At 31.4% G+C, this 25,415-nt stretch overlaps 1 protein-coding gene across 4 annotated transcripts in view; it reads right to left on the bottom strand.

The window, feature by feature from the left end:
- Positions 1 to 25,415, bottom strand: part of LOC131848112 (uncharacterized) — a 129,916-nt gene continuing 104,501 nt past the window's right edge. The window contains exons 1-4 of one of the 4 annotated variants that reach the window (XM_059197866.1): positions 9,577 to 10,026; positions 2,453 to 6,860; positions 2,149 to 2,276; positions 1 to 227 (exon numbers count right to left, since the gene is read on the bottom strand). In XM_059197866.1, coding sequence (XP_059053849.1) covers positions 186 to 227; positions 2,149 to 2,276; positions 2,453 to 6,860; positions 9,577 to 9,639 — 4,641 coding nt within the window. In that variant the 5' untranslated portion in view covers positions 9,640 to 10,026 and the 3' untranslated portion in view covers positions 1 to 185. Of the gene's footprint in view, positions 228 to 1,429; positions 2,277 to 2,452; positions 6,861 to 9,576; positions 10,027 to 25,415 lie in introns of those variants that run through there. The other 3 variants (XM_059197868.1, XM_059197870.1, XM_059197867.1) reach the window with 3 other exon arrangements.

The following is a 25,415-nucleotide window of genomic DNA, read 5'->3' on the forward strand; positions in this document are numbered from 1 at the left end:
TAAACTGAAACATTTTATTTAAATTATAACTTTCTTTCATATAAATAACGCTCTCTTTAATGTAACTGGAAGCCTCTACATAAACACAGTAATAATAATATGTAATATACACAGCTATAGAATAAAATACAGGAAGTAGCTTAACTTAATTTAAAAAATGGCTTAAAATAAACATGTTGTATCTCTCACACTGTGTCGTAGGCAGACTCGAGGCAATCAGTTTTCACCTAAAAACAAACGGTCATTGAATTATAATTAATGATAGGCATAATCTACGTATATACCTATTCGTATTCGATGTTTATACAACTTGAAATGTTCAATGTTAAGAATTTGACTTCTGTAGATTACTCATAACGATTGGCTTTCCCGCCGGGTTTAAATCAAAGAATGACTGCTGGCATTTTCGTCGAAAACTTAAGGAGGTATTTAGATAACTAATAGCAAGTACTCCTTGAAATCATTAATTAGGTATATTAAGTTTATTTCGTATTCAGATAACTGATTCTTTATATTCGAATAACAAGTTACCTACTCCTACTATTGATTTATTTTAAATGTTTTGGGTATATAAGGTAATGAAATGTTAATATTAGAATATTATTATAAATAAATAAGGAAGCATCTCGTATAAGTATGTCTCACAACATTTAAAAAGTATAGCAAATGAGAGAAAAGTTATAGGTATGTTTATCTTGGTATAGCTCTCTGATGATCGCGTTTTATGTTAATGATTTCAGGACGTTAAATATATACCTATGTAAGTATTTAGGTTGAAGGCGAGAGAGATAGAGACGTAGATGTAAAAATATATAAGAAAATGCTCTAAGTATTCAATAAGTCAAATACATATGTAATAGAAATAGAAATATTAATAAGCGACATACTAATATTATTACAACGTTATTAAAAAATTGATTAGAAGATAAAAAAAAACTACTATCAAAATTAAATATGGATAATAAATGCCAGCAGCAAATTCTACAGATGCCTCCGGCATTGGAGATCAGGTGTTTATGGAAGAAAGAAGCATATTTGACTGGATATATATGTTTGTATGCTGTAAGTACCTATTATACTATTATTATAGTAATGCTAATTTAGATTTTATTTGTTTATGTCACATTTTGCCTTTTCTTGATATAGGACATAGATCATGTAGGTAGGTACCTCATAATTTGTATTCTATATAAGTAGCATTTAATGTTTTGCAGCTCTATATGAAATAATTAAGGACCACTATTATAGTAATTTATTTTATTAAAATATTTAAATTGTCATTTCAATATCTTCTAAATTGAATTACTTTACCTAAAATTATCAATTTCTTTAATAGCATGCATACTGCATCGAAACTATGATAAAAATATCACAAAATAATGTGATACGTTAATTCCCAATAAAAAAAACGTTTTTTTTTATATTAAGAACTATGGAAGATAAACATTTTAAAAATCATAAGTACAATTTATATTCTGTATATAATTCATAGAAAAATACTAATACTACTATATTTACAGTAATAATAATCTAAAAAAGTTGATACAATATGAATAGAATACTTAGTAATTTCTGGTTAATGAAAACATAAATCACTACAATGCAGGTAATTACTACAAAATTTCGTGACGGCGATATGAAACATTTTAATGTGAAATTAATTTAATAACATCTAGTACTACACACTATAACACTATACATGCATTAAACGAAAATATATTATTTATATCCATGCTCTTAAAAAAGAAATTCAATAACTTAATCTTAATAGTTCATTTCATTTGATCGTTATTTTTGGCACACAAAATTAAGATATTAACATAAAAAAAGTTTATAGACGATTAAAATATAATCACAGCTAAGTTATTAAAGTGTAATATAACCATATACCTAATTATATATGCAATAATAGTTTATCATTGGAACATTGATAGACGTCGGAGTTTCTAAGTGCAATTTAATTTTAATTTTAACAAATCTCTCTTTTTGTTTAGGTATTAACAAAAAACCTATGTTACTCTCAGGATCAATAGCGCAAATAATTCCATAGATCCAGCGTATTAATAACAAATCTATCTTTACTAACTGTCATCTACATTTTACAACTAAGGGTTAAATTATAAGCATAGCAATAATGGTGATAATTGCCAGGAGCAAGCCGAGCAGCGTCAACCAGTCGAGGTCTGCCAGGTGTTGGGAGAACATCAGTGTGTACGAGCAAGCTAACATCAATGTGCCAGAGTCGTGCCAACTGCGCTTCGACTGCGTGTTATCGCCTGTCGAAAGAACAAAACAACGCAAACAATATAAAACTAGTTAGTATTTTGTTATGCAACTTAAATTCGCAAAATCAGGGATATTGTGAACACAAAATGTAAAATGATAACAAAAAGCGGGATGCAGAATGGTTAAAATGAAAACCGAACACCGTGCATGAACATGGGCCACGTACCTCTTTTTTCTTTATTTGAATTGTTACTTTGCCTGTTAGTCCTCCACGGCACAATATTAGTTGGCAGTGAGTTGCTTTGACTAGCTGTACTATTATTACTGTCATTCGTTTGGTCCACTGACAGCCTCCTTAATTGTTGATTCATAGACTGAACAAGTTTAGGGGAACTCAATTCATCTCTAATAGCTGTCTCCGATTCAGACTGAACTTCATCAACAGGTGTTATCTGAGGTTTGACACTATTTTCATGTAGTTTAAATATAGTTGCCAATTCCTCAGAGGAATTATATTCAGTTGAATCTGCTGTGTCTTTTTTTATATCTAAGTCATCTTCATATATTGACAGATTTATAGAACCCCTATTAGGCAATTCTTGGCTAGAATAATTTTGAGTTACCTGGATCAGTTTTTCAGTAGCTTCTGATATACCAGTAATTTTATCTTTCTCAGGACTATTATTCTCTGATTTCGATGATTTGGATACTAATAATTTATCATTAACTTGTGTAATTCCAGCTATCAAGTCGGAAATTCCATCTTTTAGTTCCTTAAATGCATTTATTTCATTAATTTCTTTTATTTTATCATCGATATTTAAAAATGGATTGAGAGGATTAATTTCATGAGCGACTTCAATGTCATGTTTGTTTACAGAGTCACTAATATTTTCGATTCTTATGGAGTCGTTTTTTATGGTTAACGGTATAACATCCGGCACTAACTTATTATCAGCGACTGCAACTGTTTTTTCCTCAGCTTTTAATTTCTCTTCAGATTTGGATATATATTTAGAAAGTCTTAAACTTTCATCTTCGAATTTAAGTTCTTTTTCAAAACTATGTTTAAGTTGATCTTCAACTTTATGTAATTGATCTGATATGGCTAAAAGACTATCCTCGGTATTTTTGGCTTTAGTTTGCTCATTTATTTTATTATTGTACTTATCATTAGGTGCAATAATTTCTGAGCGTATTTTAACAACTTTTACTTCTGGAGGATTAATATCATCTAATGGTTTCCCAGTTAAACCATTTAAAAAGTTCAATCTACTATCGGATAGTTTGCTTTGAATATCTGATTTCTTTTCAGTATTATTTCTATTTTTATCTAATTCAGCTAAAGCTACTCCTAGTTTATTACTGGTGTCCATTGCTTCTTGTGCAAGCATACTGAGTACGTGCTGAAATTCGTCTTTAGATGATCGTTTAGATGATTGTGGTGATCTATTGGATGGTGATGAGCTTTTTGACTTATCATAAGATGGAGGCTTAGCAAGATATTTATCCTCAGTATGAATGTACGTGTCATCTTTTGCGAAATGAGAGGTTGGTGTATGGGTGTTATTGACAAAGAGACTGACAGTATTATGTCTGTGTTTTACCTTATTACGTGGATAATAATCCTGTTCGTTGTCATTTTTTTCGAAGGTTTCTCGAAGACGTCGCATAACATCGCTATTGCTGTTCGTTTTTTGCAATGTGGCCATTTTGCTCATATTTACTGCATCATCAATTTCTTTTTGTATCATAGTGAATATGTTGGCAGACAGAGATCTTACTGCTCTCTTCTTTTTTAAGCTAGCAACTGATTCCTTCGTGAAAGGAAATTCAGTATAGCTTTGGTTATTATTAATATGAACATTATATTCATCTCCATTGAAGAACGTAGAATGTCTATTATCTTTCCTAAGATTTCGGTATGCTAAATCATCGGATACTAAATCTGGCGACTTTCTGGGAACAAATCGTGACCTAACTTTATTCTCAGGCGTCGCATGTAAGTAGTCACTTTGTGGAGCAGGAGATACTGGCCCTAGAGGTATACCAAAAGGTGGTTGAGGGTCAAGCGTTTTTAAACGACTATTGGTTTGTTTGATATTTCTATAAACCACATCGTCGTGAACTATATCTGGTTCATTGCGATGATCAGAACTTCTATCGTCATCTGATGCGTATGGAACATATACAGGTGAGGCTAACATATAGCTAATTTGTGTCTGTGTATCATTATAATTGGGCTTATCTTTCGTAAGCGAATTCATCCTTCGAAATGCCATGTCATCTTGCAATTTATCTGGTAGTGTGGATCGTCTTGACACACGTCGTAATGGTGTTGTCGGCTGACTACGTAATTGTACATCATTATCATTACCATTCCAATCGTTGTAGTGGTCGTTGAATTTTGGAGTCATTGATTCTCTGCGTTCAGCTCTGTCTAGTAAATCTTCATCACCTAAACCCAAGCTATTATATATGGCCTCTAATTCATTAAGAGCATCATCAAGATTTGTAGATTTTCGTCGTTCAGAGCTTTTTTCGTCATCAGACGTCATTTGAGAATGGGAATTCGGTATATATGTGTCCGATTTATGTCTGACATGAGTTTTCGAATTTGGCGATGTTACAGTATTTGGTGGTTCTACAGTTACGGACCGTTTATATTCAGTCGTGGCTTTCCAAATTTTAGCACCATCCGAAGTATCTAGAGACTGAGTTCTAAATTCAATTTTATTTTTATTTTGAATATCGGAATTCTCTAGTTTAATGGAATTCGCTTTATTTTGATCCATCATCACTTTATGTTTTTGTGTGCCACTAGCATAATTACTTTTGTTCCTAAAATTTGTAAAAGTTCCTTGTTGTTTTCTTTGTTTTTCAGCATCATCAATCTTTCTCCAAAACTCTGAAGCATTTCGAGGCTTTCTATATATATTTTCAGTTATACCTAAAGTTGCCTGGGAATCACTTAAATATTGATTTTCATAACCATTTTGACTAGATTTTATGCTAATTGGACGTCGTGATCTAGGGCTTTGATCAGCATAGTATAAGTAATCTTGTCGCAATTGAATAGGCTCTGGTTTGATAATAACAGGTTGTTCAACTTTTTTTCTCCAAGGTGGTGTATTAGCATATAGTCCATAATGATTGGGTTCTGCTGATACAGAAGCAGGCCTACGAGGTTGTTCATTTTTATATTGAAAGCTATGAGGTAATTCATTATTTTGCATAGCAATATGGTCTTCAGAGGTAGAAATCGGTCGTCGTAAGCCGTTAAATCCTTGACCTATCGATCTTTCCTGACTTCTTCTCATAATTCTATCAAAATCGTTGTTGGGTACACCATGTATGACATTTTGATTATTTCCAATTCTGTCAGGTACTGTAGAATTATTTTCATAATACATTGATAGTGGTGTAGTGAGCTTTCTTTGCATGTCTCTCGGAGGTGGTACAGGTGGAGCCCTGTCTTCTCTCTTTATATTAGTAACATTTCCTAGTGGAAATTTAACACACATAACATTTTCTGGTTTCTCATAATGATTACTGACACTCCTTTCCCTGTTGTTATTAGCATAAAGCGGTTCTCTATTTATAAGATTACTTGGGCACTGTATGGAATAGTTTATTAGTTCATTGTTAACTTTGGCGTTAAAATTAATAGATGATGGGTAACTTTGAGTTGATGGAAATGATGAAATTGATTCTGATTTTAAAGGACGATGATGTGCATCATTAATATAGCTCGGGTCATGAGTAACTTTGCTATTTTGTTCCCGTTTACAAGTTCCATAACCACTACTTTGACTTGTAGGTGTTCTTGTTAACATCTCGACTTCGGCTTTTGTGTAACCCTGTTGTATTAATTCAGCTTCTTTGTTCAGTTGATTTTCTTCATCACGCGATAATCTCTTTACGTATCTTTCATTTCTCGCACTTCTGGTTCTTTTGTTTAGCGAACTATCACGAGATCGCATTAATGAATCGTCACTTCTAAATCGTACCATTGATGAAGAATTAGAAGACTTTAATGATTCTTCATCGCTGCTCGATTCACCTCTCATACTATTTCTTAATGCTTCAACACGAGCCTTCAATCTACCTTTCCGTGTTTTCCTGGATGAAGTTTCTAATCCAGGTCTCGAAGTACGATATGTGTGCTCATCTCTCAAACTTATAGATTCTTTAGACGCACCATATAAATGTGTTTTAGCTCGATAATTAAGGAAGCCAGCCGAAGGATCTGATAGAATACCATCGTCTGCAATATCGGGAACACTGGTTTTGGCCAGACTTTGAGCTCTTCTCGAGTCTCTTAAGACTATATGATCAAAGTTATTGACGGCTGGTGTTTTCTTTTTCTTTTTAGATTTCTTTTTAGATGGCGATCTCGTACTGACACCTTCATCGCTTTCTGATGACGAACCACTATCTTCTTCTTTTTTCTTTCTTCTGAATAATTTTCCCAATGACCATTTTTTGTCTTTTTTAATACGTTCCGCTTCAACTTCAGGTTGCACTGGTCTGTCGACTCGGCGCTGTACAGATGCATATTCTTGGTTGTAAGGACGGTAGGTTGTTGATGTTCCCGAAACGTCCCGATGAGGAATCGTTGGTGAGTTTACAGCCTGAAATTAAAAAAAGAATGCAGTTAGGTAGAGTTTAAAGTTATATTACATATATTTCGAAAACCAGTGCTAAATGTATGACTTTGTACTAATATATTTGCAAATATAGATTATTATTATTGTTACTACTTTAATTATATTATTCAATTTAATTGGAGTAACAAATCTATACTGTAAATAATTACTCAAAGGTGCATATGTTACATATTTACACGTAACAAACTCTTCCGCGTTTCTGCATATTGTTATTCGGTTCTCAAGTATTTTAAAAATTATATTATAATATTCAAACAACCTCGCCTTGCTGTCTAGTAGATAAATTACCAAGGACGCCGCCAGTTTGGCGGAGCATCAAATTTTAAAAACACTATGATTTGTGGTATTTGTTAGTTGTTTGGACTTCGCTAACGATATCGTAAAAGCAATAGGTATGTAATATGTACATACAATTTTATGCATTTATCGTTATCTAGAGTCAAGAGATTAAGAAGTCAAGACGGTCAAAATAAATAAATAATTTAATAATCTCATGCATTGTTGGATATCTTGAAAAGGAGTTTTGTAAGGAAATATCTTAATTAATAAATTGATTAATATAATAGTTATTTAGGTACGACGTAGCATTTCAATTATTAAACGATTCTTTTGAATCAATTTTAATAAAACTATCGGCCAAACCGTAATTTGTTTTCATATATTTGTTTGATTTGATTGGTTTGAATTTATAGAGAAACTATATTTAATAGTAACGTTGTAATTCTATCCAGGTTCTTTTGAAGAAAGAACCTAAAATTTATCTGACAAAAAAGTGCGTTGAAACAAATTCCTCTGATCCCTTAAAGCCCATTTATTTTGCTAGCCACATTTATCAGAATGACCATCCCAGTGTAGTAAATTATAAAATAAAAAAGTGGAATGAAGTGTCAGCGGGAAATCCTGTCAGATATTCATCTTTTATAAGTTATAACTGTTTGACGACATTCAAGCTGACGAAAACCGTGGTTTTTATACGTTTTTTATGAAATATTTTAATAATAAACGCTAATATTGCAAAATGCTTTCATTTCGTTCTGAAAAATCTTTGTGAAAATTAATCAATTAAGGAGGGGTGCTTCCCCATCGTTCTTAGTACTAGGAACTATTGACCCCAATTGCTACCATGTTAGGTCTACCTAAGGTGCCCCGGAAACCATTATGGTTAATACCTGGTGAATTTGTAAAGATGTGGCAATTAACCTGACCTTATCCTCATCTCGTCTTCCTCCACCGGTGCTCCGTCAACGTTTTACAATCAGCGCAGACGGACTCACGATTTCATTATTGTCAATTAAAAAGTAGGGTCGTAAGTGAAAATGTAGATGTTTTAAATTTAGAAAACGCTTCCCGTAATATTGGAACCAGTGAAAAATATGTTCATATATTCAAGGTCATTTTTATTAGTAATAGCTTTAGCTATTTGCTATCTAGTAGAAATTTGGCACAGTTCAGAAGTCATTTGCCCGTATCTATTTTGGAACAGTTTAAACAAAGAGATATCTAGTACACAGTCAAACTCGGATGAATGAAACATACATATTTTAGAAACAGGAAATGATTGTTTACTGATTCGATTACGTGAAAATAGTGATGAAAAATATTCGACAGGTGCAATATGATTATCTCCTTTATTAAAAAAACCTTTTGAATTATCAAAATAAGTTCAGATTTTTTTATTCTATGTAATTTATGTTCTTAGATAACATAAATTACACAGAAAAAAAATTAACGATAAAGATTTCTTCGCTTTAAATTTTTTTTTATATAATAATTTAATATATATACCGTATATGTCTATAATAAGTAATTACTCGTTAAAATGAGGAAAGAACATTATTGTTTGCTCTATCTTGTAAAGTTTGTCTAACGAAATCATATAGACACCAAATTAAAAAGCTAAGGAAAAGTATCGAAGTTAATTTACGTAGATGCGTAGGTTACAATACCTGTGTATAAATACTAAATTAAGAAAATTTATAATCTAACATAACACATGTAATAGAAGTGCCAGCACCATCTCTTTGTACCTACATTTTTATCTCGATTTGCTACTTCTTATAAAAACACATACCGACATATTCATTCCGGATATAATTATATGTATTGATACTTACATAAAAGTATAGACTTATATACATTTTACATAATGTATTACGAGATCAACTCGCGCTTATTTACATCAGTGTAATATTTGCAGTAGACAGACTACCTATATTTAAAACAAGCGGCCTGTCCCGGCTTCACATGGATATAGGGATCTATACTTTTTCCTAGTAATTAATATTTATTAGATTTTACCATTGTTATGTTAGATTGGATAGTATACTGGCATATTAGTGAAATAATTTTTAAAAATCCAGTGCTCTTGAGTTATATCATTACAAACATACAAATATTTCCTCTTTAAAACAGGAGTGCAGACTAGCCAACTCTAGTTTACATAAACATAGAAAATAAAAATAAAATGTTTTAGCATATGTATCGATGGATTAGAATTATTGGAAAATATTCAGTCTACAAAGAATGAGATCTCTTGGTTTGTTACCATTTTAAGTCTAAACAGCTGAACATCTAGTAACAAAATTTGAAAAGATAGATTGTATCACAAAGTCTTCTAGCACAAAAAGCATATTAGTCGTCATTCTTATAGTATAGTGAATAAAACATTATGCCAACTTACAGGTAGAAAAGATTTAAAGAAATTATTGTTCGTCCTTTCGGCAACTTCCAATGCGGCTACCATGTTTTATTATAGCGTAAACACTTATTTAAAGAACATTTACAAATAAACGACACCCACTGTGCGTCGTTTTGGCACCACAACCTTCACAAATATTTCGACACGTAACACGTATGATTTCACCAATTAATCACATTTTTAAATACTTATTTCTGTTCCGCTCGGATATTTATTATTTACTAACTAATACACTTAAATACATTTGAGGTTATTTAATTAAATTTTCAGTTACATTTATATTTTGTTACACATTTACACATCAGACATTACTCACATTTTTTTAAATGTGTATTAAATGAACAATATATTTATTAATTAAACATAACAATAAATACCCGATAAATAATTGAAAACGTATTGTTATCTGATGATGCGCGTACGCATCTTTCGATGTCGATATTGCGCGCGCGACTAACTCGCGTCGGGATATTTCGGCCGTCACATACACACGCCATATCCTATATTTCTTCGCTATAATAACAGCGGCGCCCATTGCTCCACAAATCTAGTTATTTATATACTGAGAATATTTCTTTTATTTAAATGCAATTCCCGAGACGGTATGCATGTATTCTCGTATTCTAATAATTTATAGCTTTACCGTTACTGTTTGTTTGCTTTAGGTAATGTTTATCGAAATCCGATTGTTCACCGACGTTTAGTGTGTAGTGTTTATTTTTGTTAAACATACGTGAAATTAATTAATTATGAATTCCAAATATGTTGTAGTAATAACACATACAAGATGTCTGTGTTTCGCTTTACACAAATACAATAGGTAAAACCATGTTCATAATATATGTACATAAACGTGAAAGTGTGTATTGATGTCTGTTTGTTATACTTTTAACGACTAAACCCCTCAACAGATCTTAATAAAATTTTACGTGAAGATAAACTATACCAAGAAGATGGAAATAAGCAAATTTATTTATATCTAAAAATCATACGAAGTCGCGGGCATCATTTAGTAATATATAAATAACAACGTTAGAATACTGTGTACTGTGTTAAAATGATTGGATAATATTTAATTACATTTGAAGTTTTGCATGCCCAATATGCATATCATTTAGATGTACGTATTTTTCTTCAAAGTTCCAGTCAAAACTAATATTGGCGCTGCTAGGATTTCAGGCATCAAGTTACTAATCGTTAAGTTAATCATTAAGTTACCTAGACTTTGAATGAGGTGGGGCAAATAATATAAACTACCTTAATATGTTTGTATATAAACATTTCACTCTCATAATAATACTTAAAGCTAAATACTAAAACTAATTGAAAGAGAGTATTATATAGATTCTACTAAAGACTCGTAGTTACGGATAAAGGTAATATTTTGTCTGAAATTTAAGAGATAATTGAACAATATATAATATAAAGTAATTCAGGTCCCCAAAATACTTGAACCGAGGTTTATTAATTATACATATATTTTTAATATTAATGCTGATTTCTTATGTTCAAAGAAAATATGATATTACATCACAATTTCCATGTTATGAATTTTCTTCAACACCTTCGTTATACGACACCATATGGCGTAGTCGACGTATTTCCGCCGAGACTAGACGAAATTAGACAGGTTTTAATGTAAAATGAATCCAGACCATTTTAAGATGCTGATGCATTTCCATCTCAACCACAAACAGGAACACAGCTTACAAAGAAAGCTGATTGGAAGCGTATTTACGCTTCCAATCAGCAAGAAAATTAAGGCAAAGTCGTCTTCATGGATACCTCTGTCCCACCTATTTAGGTGGGACAGAGGTATCCATGAAGACGACTTTGCCTTAATTTTCTTTTGTTATGTGTACTAAAATTATGTATGTACATAAAACATAACCAAATGTATTTAAACTGTTAGTAAATTTTTATGTAAAGTTTATTAATCAAAGTTTTGTTTACAAAATGTTATGATTATCTTTAACATAAAATATTTACTCTTTATAGTTTTAGTATAACATTAAACTAACAGAATTAAATTTAACAAATACACAATCACTTCTCAACAGTGAAAATACCATGAGACATTTAAAATAAAGCATCTCTCTGTTCTTAAATCAGTCAACAAAATAATGAAAATCTAATACGACATTTGTTTTGGGGTTCCTTTGAGTTTCAAACGTCACGTTAAACCATTTGACAGGCAGGAATTGTTAAAGCATGACAAAAGTATTTCTATTTTTGTGTACAAATTCTGCCATCCATATATCGCTCTACTGTTTCCATATCTGTGCAAAGGCATTCCAGTTTTAACTGATCGATTTAGATCACCAGGAATGATCTGGCAATAATTTACGAGGTTTAGCAGCTACAGGAACGTACAATTCTAACCGTTACATATACCAAATCTAAATCCAGATAAAGCACAAATCAAACCAATTAGAAAAACAAATCTGGCAGACTACCAACATAGCAATATTTAAGCGCTGCATTACTAATAAGCTCCATTTGTTTTTCAATTAATGTTAGAAAAGTCGAACGCACGTTTTTTTTAATTATTTACATTTTTGTAATACGTTCCACCCTTCGTAATAAATACTACATTAAGTAGTTTTAGGGAATTGACTCTAAAGTTTTAATTTTAATGTTTACTTCCTTCCAAAACAGTTATAAGTTTATGTGTAATCGTCGGCGATATACATAAACAACACTACGGATATTAAATTATCCTGTGACACCCGGGAACTCTCAGGCGTCGCCATTCCGGAGAAAATAGATGTAATCCTGTAATTTCACTTCTTTATCTCAGCCTTCAACAGGAAACAGCTAACAAAGCAAACTTCTTAGCGGTTGAAAGACCAAGGTACTAAGGAGATAATGATTTAGTCCCTCGATCAGCATGTAACATAATAAATAAATCGCAACTCCTTGTCTATACAAACATACTTAACATCTTTTAACAGTATTCTTTTATCTCACATAGTCGATAACAATAGATAACATTCATTTTATAAAATAGTTATAAACTTAAGAACTTACGTAATCATTAGCAAACTAATCTAAAGTCAATAACAAAACGAATCCATCAAATACATTAGAAGTTATTTCTTACTCCCTCGTTTATTAACATGTTTGTAACTAAAATGGTAGGTCAATCCATCAATATCAATCAATCAACATTAGACTGACTTAAAATGCTTTTCTATACTATTAGCATCTACAAGGAAAGTGGTAATCGTATTATTGAATACAACGGTTATCTAGAAAAACAATGAATGTGAATTCATTGACGGTCACCGTGGTTTAGCGGTTTAGCGCACCGCTTTAATTCCGATGGTCAGAGTTTCTATTCCTCATACAAACATTTGTATTCTTAAGTAAATTGTTTGCTTAAACTGAGTGTTTTCTATGTATGTATGTTGTATGTATGTATTTACAAAAAAAATGTATCTATGTATTTGTATCAGTTGTCTAATATCCATACAAGCTCTACTAAGCTTGGGGCTAGATGGTACTGTGTTAATTTTTCTAATATATTATTATTATGTATTCTTTGGGTTATGTATATATACAATTAATAAAGTAGAAAGAATTGTGAATCAAGTTTTAGACCATAATTTAGTAAATTTTATCATCTTGAACTATGATAAAAGTCACAGTAATGCAATTTATTATAAAACTGTTGGCAGACCAATTAATTCGTGCTACTAAATTACAAAACGGGGAGAGTGATCAAATTTAAATTAGTCATTATTCGATTCGGTAATGTAATATAATAACAGGAGAAAGTCGTTTGCCTACTGAAAATTTAATTTTTTATATATCGATTAATTTATTGTATATTTTTTTTTACGTATCGGTACAGCAGTTATGCAAAATTTATATATATATATATATATATTTACTTGTGCCCTGATAGCGCATACTATTAGAATATGCATCACAATTATTTACTTTAATTACTATTTAATTATATCACAATTATCAGAGTTGACAACCTCAAAAAACATCCTGGTACAAAGTAGTGAAAAAACAGAACAAGTGAAAAATCTCATATCGACTCATTAACTTCTCACATCATGGTATATTAAGTGATTTCATACATTGTACAAACTAGTACGAGGATATGCGTACGATTGGCATCCCTGTTCACGCATCTATTGAAAGACAATTGTTATATTTCTTTTAACATGACCAATACGATCCTACATTATTGACATCCCAGCTGCTCGAACTAACCGTTTTGCATCATCTTTCCTTATGCGAGCAGCTAAGTAGTGGAATTTTCTACCAACGTCTATTTTTACTGCCTCTTACATCATTGGGTCTTTCAAGTAAAGAGTGAATAGGCAAACGCGCTCAAATTTTGATATAAAAAAAAACATAGACAAGTATAAAATGAAGGAAAAGTGTTATACGTCAAAATGTTATCATACATAGTATAATAATTCCGTAGCGAATAATATTAAATCGAATCACCTTATAAATCATATACAATAGGAAATCGTTTTCCGCGTTACAGAGCACCTAACGTGGGGATGGTGTACGAAATATTTTATACAAGGGAGCGATAATAAATCAAGATAAATTCTCTTTGTTTTATAACATTGCCTATTTGTTAAATATGAAATGTTACAACAAAATTCTTGAGTATAATACAAAATTTATTAAAATTTACTGTCCTTAAATTTGGTAAATTTTCTAAGAAATATTGCTGATTAGTGTGTGTGTAATTTACACATAAAATAGTAAGTTGAATTTAGATCAAGTGAGTTCTATCTAAAGTTACTTTTTTAATACCTAAACTGAAAATGATGACTTAATATTACATGTATTCTTACTCAGACACCACAAAATCAAGTCTCAACACAAAATGATATTAATTTACTAAATCCTAAAACTAAATCTGTCTGCCTGTTTGTGGCATTTTCACGATACAACAACTGAGAGTTTATTAATTTGACTTGAAGATGATTGTATCGTAAGGACAAATATAGACAATTTTTATATAAAAAAGAACACAGCATAGTTTCATATTATATTAACATATATTACTTACAGTATACAACACCATTAGCATTGAAAATTTTGTTTACAATTACTACAGCCGGCATAAGCTATATTCTCTGAAATATGAACCATAATTCAAATATCATTAGGTGCAAAATAATTTAAGAACTAAATAACTTTATAACATAATTAAAAAATATATAATGCTATATTGTTATTATAAAACATCTGCAGCGAATATGTAGTATTTAACCTCGTCTCATACTTCCTACATGTGCTGATAGTAAGGTCAAAGTTGTTAATGATATTCTGATTTTTTGTTGATAAATCGTCACCAAGAGTTCGGTAAACTAAAGAAACAATAGTTCGACATAGCTCGGAGAATCGACAGCTGTCGTGAAAGAAAGGTTCTCAAGTAGCAAAGTAATAAGAAATAGTGTAGGCGATGACCTAAAACAGATATAGATGGATCAGGGTCGCTAGCAATCTATAGTTGATACATATATTCAAACAAATATTAATTTAATTAATATATTCTACGATTCTGTGTTAATAGCCAAATAAATCTCCCTCATAACTTAATTAGTGAGACACTTCATATTATACTGTACAACTGTAGTCCAAAAGTAATTTCCACTTACAAATATAATTTTAAGTAACTACTGATAGCAATATAGTTCCTACTAATTAATTTACGATCAAAGTTCGCATAGACTCGTAAGAAATCAAACTGTCTCACTGTAATGAACGGCAGGTTAGAGTTACAACTACAATTGGTATTTATAGCTTTTCAGTTGGGCCATATCAGTCTTTTCCGGCGTTCGAACTGATTATCCCAGTACCAACCAACTGTTTAATTGATGTTGAAAAATGGGTAATGTCGACGACTGAAGCCGAGAAGTTTGCTGCATTGAATCAGGACAGCGTGGCATAGATTTATCACGCGTCATCTAAATTTACACGCTGTTGTTAAAGTCAACAATGCATATGCATATACGCAGATGTAGATAGTGGACTTATTTTTCTTTTTATTTTTGAATAGCCTTATAAGTATAATAGTAAGGCTAGTATATTAATGCACAAATGAGTCTTGTTTCTTACAATTTGCGTAGTTTATTGCCTATGCCTATTTGTATGAAAATATTCGCGGTTTATAAGTAATTTTCATTGTTTATTGCTTTTGCCTATTTATATACAATTTTATAGAAAGATACTCAATATTAACGAGAAACCGTAGTTTATATCATACATAAACTATAGTTATGACTATATATATAGTAAAATTTTTTGTAAGTACAGTTTTTGGGTGTATAATATCCTTTTAACAGAAAGTAAGAGTCACGGAGACTGCGTTATGGTACGGAACCACAGTTTCAAGTTTTAAAATTAAAAAATTACATACATACCAATTCCTAAGACGCAGTTTCGTAGTATTTTTTTTAACTTTTCCTGTTAGTAATGCTTTTTCATTATTATACAAGGAAATATGAGTAAAAAGCAATTTTTGTAAATAACAATAGCATGGAATTATCTGTAGTTTGAAGTGTCGACTAAGAAAAGAGGTTTTGGAGTTCTATTTCTCGCTACTGTTTTTGTTTCTCTTGTCGTTTTTTAGCCGAGATATTGTATAACAGAAGCAGAGACGGGCACTGAGCGTGAAGAGATAAATCTCTGATCCTTGCCTTCTAACATTTACCTTTTGTGTTTTTAGAAAAGAAATACAACAAACGGCAAAAATGGTGCGTGTTTTAGAGTTTTTCTGTATTAGTAAATATAAGTCTTCGTTTTGTTAATCTGTGCTCTACGTAAATAATTCAATTATTAGACGGATATCAAGCAAATATAATTTAATAACGTAAAGGATTTTAACCTTAAAAGTGTAATTTTACTGATTTTGACATAGTAGCATAGCTCTCAGAAACAATATTATTGTCCCATTTCAGATTTTTTTATTGATGTCCCGCTAGTATTGATCATCGCGTGATGTTATTTTTGGACCTTTGTTGGATTGGCTATCCAACACTACTATTAATATTTTTTCAACTCGAACTATGAATTATTGAGATTAGCACCATAGCGAATAACTAGCGCCGCGCTGGCGAGTTTAGGATCATTTAGTGAGTTAGTCAATTAAGCGTTATCAAAGCTAATATAATGCAACAACTGGAATGCAAAATACAGACATACACGAATATATTTATATCCGTATTTGTGTTTAACAATTTATAATATATTTAATTAATTATTTAATGGGATGCTTATTCACAACTATAGTACTAGTTTTGTAAAAGAAATGAGGAAGAAATGTAAAAGAATAAGGAAATTTGTGCTTATTTAATGTTCTGAAGCCATAGATTTATTTCAATTGTCACGGTCATTGGCATAATAATTATTCATTAAAATATTTCTCATAAAAACTACGAGTTACCGAGTTAACGATGACATATTCACAGACGTAAAAATGTACACAAGTTATGTATCTCCGAGAGTCTCTGATTGCACTGAGGCCACAAGTGCGGCAGAAATAGACGCGCTGGGCGTTCACAGAGATACTTCTTATGTTGAAACACGGCTGCCCTTCGCACCCGGGTGAATATGGATACATGCTAATTAAAAGGGTAATTAATGAATATAATATCACTCATTATAGTTGGGTTAGATTCTACGTGGCGTACGTATAGATATTACAACCTTTAAAATAGGAGAATACATAATTACCTCTCACTTCAATTGACATATAATTCCTCACTTGGAGTCCTCAATATATGAGTGGATTTATATTTGCCTAGCCGCTGTTATTCTTTGAATAGTATACCTTTCAAATCATGGAAGAATTTCTCAAATCGGTGTAGTGGCAGTAGATAGTAAACCCCGTTACTGTCCTTGTAACATCGCTATTACTCTTTCTAATATTCGTATATATTTATTGCTGTATGTCCAATTATTATCTGCCTAGAAGAACATAAAAGAAACTTAACAATTACTCTTTACCTAGTTCTATAGCAAGTAATACTTTAAAGATTCTGAATATGATTTCTATAATATTTCCAAATAATACAGGTATTTCAATATAGGTTATTTTTTAATTAAATTTTATAATTGATCTTAAGCCGACATGTCCCTCAAGTACCGGTGCAGGTGATCAACCAACCATCGTAGCATTCAACCATATTATGGTCACTGCTCAAGTAACTCATCATACTCCACCATTAATTGCTATTTAACCCCAAATATCATCACGTCGCCACCCGTATCAAATCATTAACATAAAAAACCCATAATAACATTGAAAACAAAAGTCATGAGAACGTAATTTTATGGATTACTTAAAGTAATATAGATCCGAGGTACCTATATATTTAACACCATAGAGCTCTAATGAGACCGTGGGACAAATGTTTAAGTTACTTAAACAAAGCTACCAGTGAAAGTATTGCTAGTACAATCCAACTCTTGTGTAATTTTAATTATTTTCTGTAATTTTCGCATAATATTTGTTCGGTTTTGTATTTTTGTTGTGTCAGATATTATCTAGGAATCATGAGAAATGTAATGTTCTATTTTAAATTAGAATAGTAGACAATGTAACAGCCCAAGTGATGAAAGTAAGAACAATAGGTTTGGGTATCCATTATAACAGGATAAATGCGAAAGTGTGTCTTTCTGTGCAGACGCAGTCTCGGGTAACAGCTAATAAATCGAAGTAAAGTACTTTCTGATAATTCGTTTTCGATATATCTATTGAAACATTACATTATTTATTACAAACTTTACATTTAGTCTTTAGTGTATCGCTGATACTGGGGAATATTTGGTGAAATATACAACATGTTCTTATATGGAAATAGGTAAAAATTAACGTGAAAAGCAAAATGTTACCAAAATTTTCGTCTAAATCGTTAGAAAATTCTAGAAATATATTAATAGAACAATATTTTAAAGTAACAAGTGACAGATTTGTGGAATCAACCTATATTAAATGTTCATTAATATTTGACCAAACTTTTGAGGAGATAAACTAATTAAAAGAAATCTTTTCTATACTTGCACGATTTTTATAATTGCAATTCTTTCAGAAGGTCAAAGGTCTAAGGACTTTAATCCTGAACAATATTTCCAAAGAAACATCGTCAAATATAAAAAAGTAGATCCTATCTTCAAATCCAGCGATCAACTGAATAAGTTTCATCTTGAAAGTTATAATTACTTTCAATTTTTTTATTTCTATGCTATATATCATTAAAATTCATTCATTTTATTCTTTTTGTGTTCAATCCAAATTGAAGTTTAATATTGCCTGTTTAAGATAGTAATTTGCAGCCATCTTTTTATTTTAAAGAGTTCACATATAAATTTAATTTAACTAGTAATATTATCTATACAAAACATGCCTTTGTATAGTCTTTGCAACTGACATCTGTGTGTTTGATTGCTATCTATTAAAGACAAAGCAGTTAATGAAACCAGTATATTACATTCAAATGTTAAAACTGACATTCCATATTATCAGATTGTTGTATTGTATTTTAATTTACCGTATATTTAATATTAAGCCTATGTATTTTTAATGTCGACGACAGAATAACTGTTTTAATTAAATAAATGTAGTTTTTATATTAAGAAACCAACTAACTTCGTCTCCATCACACTTACTGAACACTTTACTGAATTTTATCATTATATTTCGCCCAAATTACATATTGTTTTAAATATTATTGCCTTTGTGTTATTCGGATGTAAAACTTGACGTTCATAAGCGGCTAAAATGTCCTACATGAATAAATGATTTTTGAATTTTGAATTTTGATGTATGAGCTATATTGCTGTAAGGTTTCATCAAAATCCGTTCAGTAGTTTTTGCGCGAAAGAGTAACAAACATTAATCAAATTTTCGTGTTTATTAGTAAGATTACGTTTGAGATTCTAGAAACAAATTATCACAATTGAAGAGACGATGGACAGTACCTGTTGTTATATTATATTACACAGAAATAATAAAGTATTTATACAAATAAATTATAGCATAAAGAGAACAAAGAGCATAACTCTTAAAGTCCACAGCTTAAGTTGTCTATTTATTTCTCTTCATGTTAGGTGCTTTCCAGGCAAATCTTTCGAGATAAATCCAGGGTTTATGTCTTTATATATTTTATATTATATAGTATTAACTCATTAACTGGGCTGTTTAAAATGTAATGTATAAACGTCGAGAAAATAACAATTTCTTATAACAAGAAAGAAAAATCAGTTAGCGGAACTATAACCATTTATTATCGAAATGAAAATTAAAAAGAGCTATAAATTAATCTCGAATACTCGAACGGAAATTCGTAGTTGTGCGTGACACGGCGTGACATGCGTCACCGTCGGTCGCGTCGAGATGTCACTCGCATCACTCAAGCTGGTGGGTGCGCGGTGAATTTGTCTTGGCGAAACGAGATTGATTGTCAATTGTTCCCATGGTGACATTAGTAGGGAAAAAAACCAGTTACATCACGAAAGTTTGGTATAACGTGACTCAAAGATTTATTATTAAAATTAATCCTATTTAATTTAATGTGGCAGCCACTTGATTGAATAAACGCAAGATTTAACGCTACATCTTGTATCCGTGAAATGAGCTTGCGGCTCAAGAGTTGAGATTAGAATAATCATTTTAAAGCATAGAAGAATGTCAAACGTTTTATGAGGTAACAATCATTAGGTATGTATAGTCATTAAAATCTTGACATAAAAATAAGTCAAAATAGTTTCTTTATACATTTTGTTTTTTAGTATCCTTACTACAAATTCGTACTAAATCGATTTTAGTACGAATTTGTAGTACGGATAAACACAAGAGTAATTATAAATTATACTAACTCTAACAACAAAAAAAATCTATTACCATTACTAAGGGATCCCGCGTACCATTCACACAATAATAAACTCGATTGTTATTTTTTCCTCTCTTGAAGTTGATTATAATATTGTTAATGTTATAATTAATCTTCGAGATGACAAACAAACACTTTTGACGCCAACTGTACATAATTATAGAACATTATGTAGATACATTACATTATTTATGTACAACGCACGTGCAACGAAAGGATGCGATGACGTCCAAGGAAATGATGCAGTTTCCCATGGGTATACACGAATGCATGCATACCACATGTGATCGTTAGTAATATATTAAAACTATGCTAGTTATTTTCCGTCTTCCTTTCCTTTCCCTTTGTCAACATTAGATAACGAGTCAATATTGTTAGGTGCAGAGTTTTGAGAAACTCCTTTGATATTAATATATTTAAAGTTTATTTTTGTATTCACTAATCAAACACTATAAAACAAAATTATATATACAGCCTTGGCCAAAAGTATTAGGCACCCTACATTTTACTAAAAATAATAATTAAAAACAACTTATACTTTTTGAATTGATTTATTACCATTAAATTACACAAAAAAGAATAAAAAAAACTTAAAATCTGGTCGGTTCTTCTTTGGATTTCATTACTGCACTAATTCTAGCTGGCATGCTGCGTACAAGCATAGTGCAATCCTCCCTTATAATGGCATGCCATTCTTGTACTAACGCATTTTTAATGCCGTTTTCGATGTAGTACTATGCTCTTTAATCTTGCGCTTCAAAATGCTCCAAAGATGCTCAATTGGGTTCAAATCTGGGGGCTGTGCTGGCCCATGCAACAAGACAATGTTGTTTTCAATAAACCAATATATCAAAGTCGCTGACTTATGACAAGGTATATTGTTTTGCTAGAATATGACCCCGTCTAAGTTGGTATCGCCGAAAATATTCGTTTGCGAAGGTATAAGCGCAGTTTCAAGCACTTTTATGTACTTTTCGCTGTTCTTATGACCTTCACAAACAAACATTTCGTCAACCCCTTGAGCATCCATGCAGCCCCAGATCATTACGCTGCCTCCTCCGTGCTTTACCGTAGGTACAACACAATCTGAATGGTATTCTTCGCCCACACGTCGCTTCACGAAGGTCACACCTGGCGTTCCAAATATCTGTTGAAAAATTAAAATAAAAAGAATTTTTAAACTACCCTAACTTTTATTATTTCAGTAAAATAAATAGCTGACAATGATTATTAATAACAAAAGCAGTAAAATTTACTTACTTCAAAGTTAGGTTTGTCAGACCACACCACATTGGCCCAATCTTCCTCACTAAAATGTCAATGCCGTAGAGCCAATTCAAGCCGTTTTCTTTTGTTAGCTTCTGAAATCCAGAGCTTCTTCCTGGCTTTGTATCCTTTTAAGCCCGTTTCTTGAAGTCGTGTTCTGGTGGTCCGAGCACTTATTGGCTTTCCAGCCTCTTCGGACAAAGCAGCAGCAAGGTTTTATGATGTTTTCTTCCGATCTTTCATAGATTCACGTATTAATTTTCTATCCTCATGCTTCGAAGTCACACGTTTTCTGCCTGTTTTTGGATTATTAGCATGACTGCCAGCCTGACCAAACCGTTTGATGGCAAATTGCACGGCGAAACGCGAACATTTCACTAATTTAGTAATTTCTTTTTGCGACTTCCTCTGTTCATGGAGAAGTTATATTTTTACTAGATTTTCCAAACTAATTTCACTTATTTTCGGTATTTTTAAGTAAATTAGGCGTCAATTTAATCACTAAGTTAGATATAAAAACTTGTTTACTAGTTAGAGTCTTGAATACAAGTGACCAAACATTCACTAATAATAATGCAAAAAATCGGATCCTTTCTTTTCAGTCACCAGGTGTTTTATGACCATCAAAAATAGAGGTTTGCTTTTCTAGGAAGGTATTTGTGACCCCGGTATGCCATCTAAGATAAGCATTTATTCATTGTTCAATTGGTAAACATGAATTGTGCATTTTTCTGGGGTGCCTAATACTTTTGGCCAAGGCTGTATGTCACTTCACTGTCCCCACCATTACAATTAAAATATTTATCCCTTTATAAATTGTTTTACTACATATTTCTACAACACTGAGTAATATACATATATAACACGATAAGTAAACCTTATTCATTGTAAAATGTAGCATTAACACGCGAAATTGGTATAAAATTGAAATTTATTGAAAGTTAATATATTTCATGAACAGCTGCCACATAAATGTGCCATAATTGTATATATGAACCTATTATAAGGGGGTGTAACCTCAAGAGATGTGTAGATTCAACGTAAATATTATAAATTTACGAATAATGCGAGAAGCCTCGAATCGATCGAAAATTATATTTATGCAACTTATGAAATTCAACATCATTATAATATATTGTGACAATATCGGAGCCAGTGAATTCCTATCCGTAAATCTATTTTATTTCTAACCAGATTAGAACAAAATAAACACTAAGTTTTAATTGAAGCCTACCACAATATATTAGTGAAAACCACACTCAAATCGGTTAATCTATTTTTGAGATTAGCGCTCACAAACAAACATAAATTCTGACAGCCAATGTATTGGGTTGTATTATATTGACATGTAAACCCAATATTCGTTTTTCTAATACATCTTCAATATAGAAATACCAATCAGTTGCATTTTCAGATTATATAAATAGGTTGAATAAAATAGTATTACAAAACACTCATACATATAGGTATTGCAATTTACTTACCCCAATACAGATACACTATTCAGCTAAAATTTCTCAATTTGTACAAACTATTCCACATTTTCTAAGTCCATTCCCTGATAATACAATCCAGGTGGGTCCAGCTTGCAAGAATGTCCTAATCTCCTGACAGAATGGACAATTAGGGACGTGCCAAGGCCACAGCCACCCCGCAATGATCTCGGGCACCAATTGTGTGAATTGGTGGGATAACGCGAATTTTTGTTTGCGCATTCCGCACCTATCTTCCTCCAAAATAAAGGTACGACTGTTTTTATATAAAAATTTGTTATGTCAGCGGCTTTTAGACGCCATCTGTTGATGTAATCAAAGGACAATAATTAATAAAATATCTGTGTGACGCTATCTAAAATAATAGGTATTGTTTTATGTCTTTTTCTTAGATTATTTGAATGTTTTATAGTATGTTACGTGTAAGTATTTTCATTGCTCGTTGAATATTGTTTACTGGAGAAATGTTATTTTTTGGTTAATTAATTAATTATATATTTTATTAAAAATAAATTAACGTATTAAATATACACAAAGACTATATTAAAACAAAACATAACTAATTATTTCACGTCATTAACTTCTTTTCCACTTAGGTACTTGGGGTTAAATCCCAAGTACCTAAGTGGAAATGAAACAAACTGCTTTCATTATGTGCAGTTGAAATAGAATACTTTTCTTAGCGGAGTGGCCATCGCATAAAATAGTTTTCTTGGAAATCTACGTAAAAATGTACACAAAATTATGACACATTAAGCACAGATAAGATAATGTTACATTTTAAGTAATCAGTCTTTCTTGTGATCAGTCTGAATAAGCGGTAGAAAAAAAAGTTCTAACCCTGATTTAAAGACTAAATATTGTGTAAATTTACAGTAAAAAAGAAATGTACATCTACATTTCATAATTTGTTCATATTTTTAAAGTTATTGCGAGTAGAAATGTGGGTCGGTGCTCAAGTGACCCATATGCACTAGCTGGGAACACTTGAACTATTCCAGTTACTTACTAATGAAAACATTCCATTACCTACTGCAAGTCTAAATAACATACATACATCTAAATGAACGTAGAAAAAAATCTCGAGCATTCAATTAAATATAATTAAAATGCTGTATGAGAAACTTAGAATATTAAAAATATAGAGGTCAGATAAAGTAATCAAGGAAGAAATTTTGTAATTGAATTAGAAAAATCTTTGTTCAGATAGAACAGAAATAAGAATAAATATACGTGCATGAATATATATATATAAACATAACGGGCATCACAGTTACCCTCGGTGGTCTAGCGGTTTAGGACACTGCTTTAATACAATTCCTCGCACTGTACAAGCATTTGTATTAATGAATAGGATTGTTTGTATTCTTCTGCATGTTTTCTATGTATGTATTTATAAAAAAAACTGTTGTCTAAAGAAGTATTTAATGATGATAGTACTCTCGTCTGGCTACTTCAGGAAGATGATGAGGTTAAGATGCTGTCAGTAAAGTCTATTAACACCTCGTGTAGAATTCTCCAGGATTTATTAGCAATTGTTTTTAGGAAGGATCCAGTTATGTTCAACGTAACATGGTTCACAGTTAACGTGATACATTGGTAGCTATTATTATTATTACACCTCCAACTATAAGCATACAAAGCCATTCCTGCGGACAAAGACATTATAGAATCCATCAGGCTTGACTGATAAGGGCCCATTAACTTGTCATTAGGGTCTTATAAAAAGAATGCAAGTTTAGAGTCATTCATAGTTGTCAATTCCTTAAAAAATGTTAGATATAATATAACTAAGTGTAGACGGGTCCTACCAAAGGTACATGTAAATGAGATGCTTATTTTTAAGGTAATTATTTAATTATCATAATGTCATTTTACATTTATTTTACTTTTACATATAAGGGAATAGTATTATAAGCATTCAATCAATAGCAACGTATACATTACTATGTATTAACTTAGAAATATAAGGCATCACATTTTTAACTTTTATCATCATAGATTTATAATTTAAGCTGTATCAGACATTTCGATTTCTTTGATAGGTTATAAATACAAATTTATTAATGCAATTGTCTGCTAGGTATTCTTATTATTTAATGTTTGTTTACTTATACGGCCGATATTTACGAGGTCAGCGGAGATCATAAGTTATCCTACCATTATTAATATAATAAAGCGGGCG

This window comes from Achroia grisella, unplaced genomic scaffold (assembly GCF_030625045.1).
Source record: "Achroia grisella isolate CSIRO2021 unplaced genomic scaffold, CSIRO_AGI_Agris_v1 utg546, whole genome shotgun sequence".
Classification (NCBI taxonomy): domain Eukaryota; kingdom Metazoa; phylum Arthropoda; class Insecta; order Lepidoptera; family Pyralidae; genus Achroia; species Achroia grisella.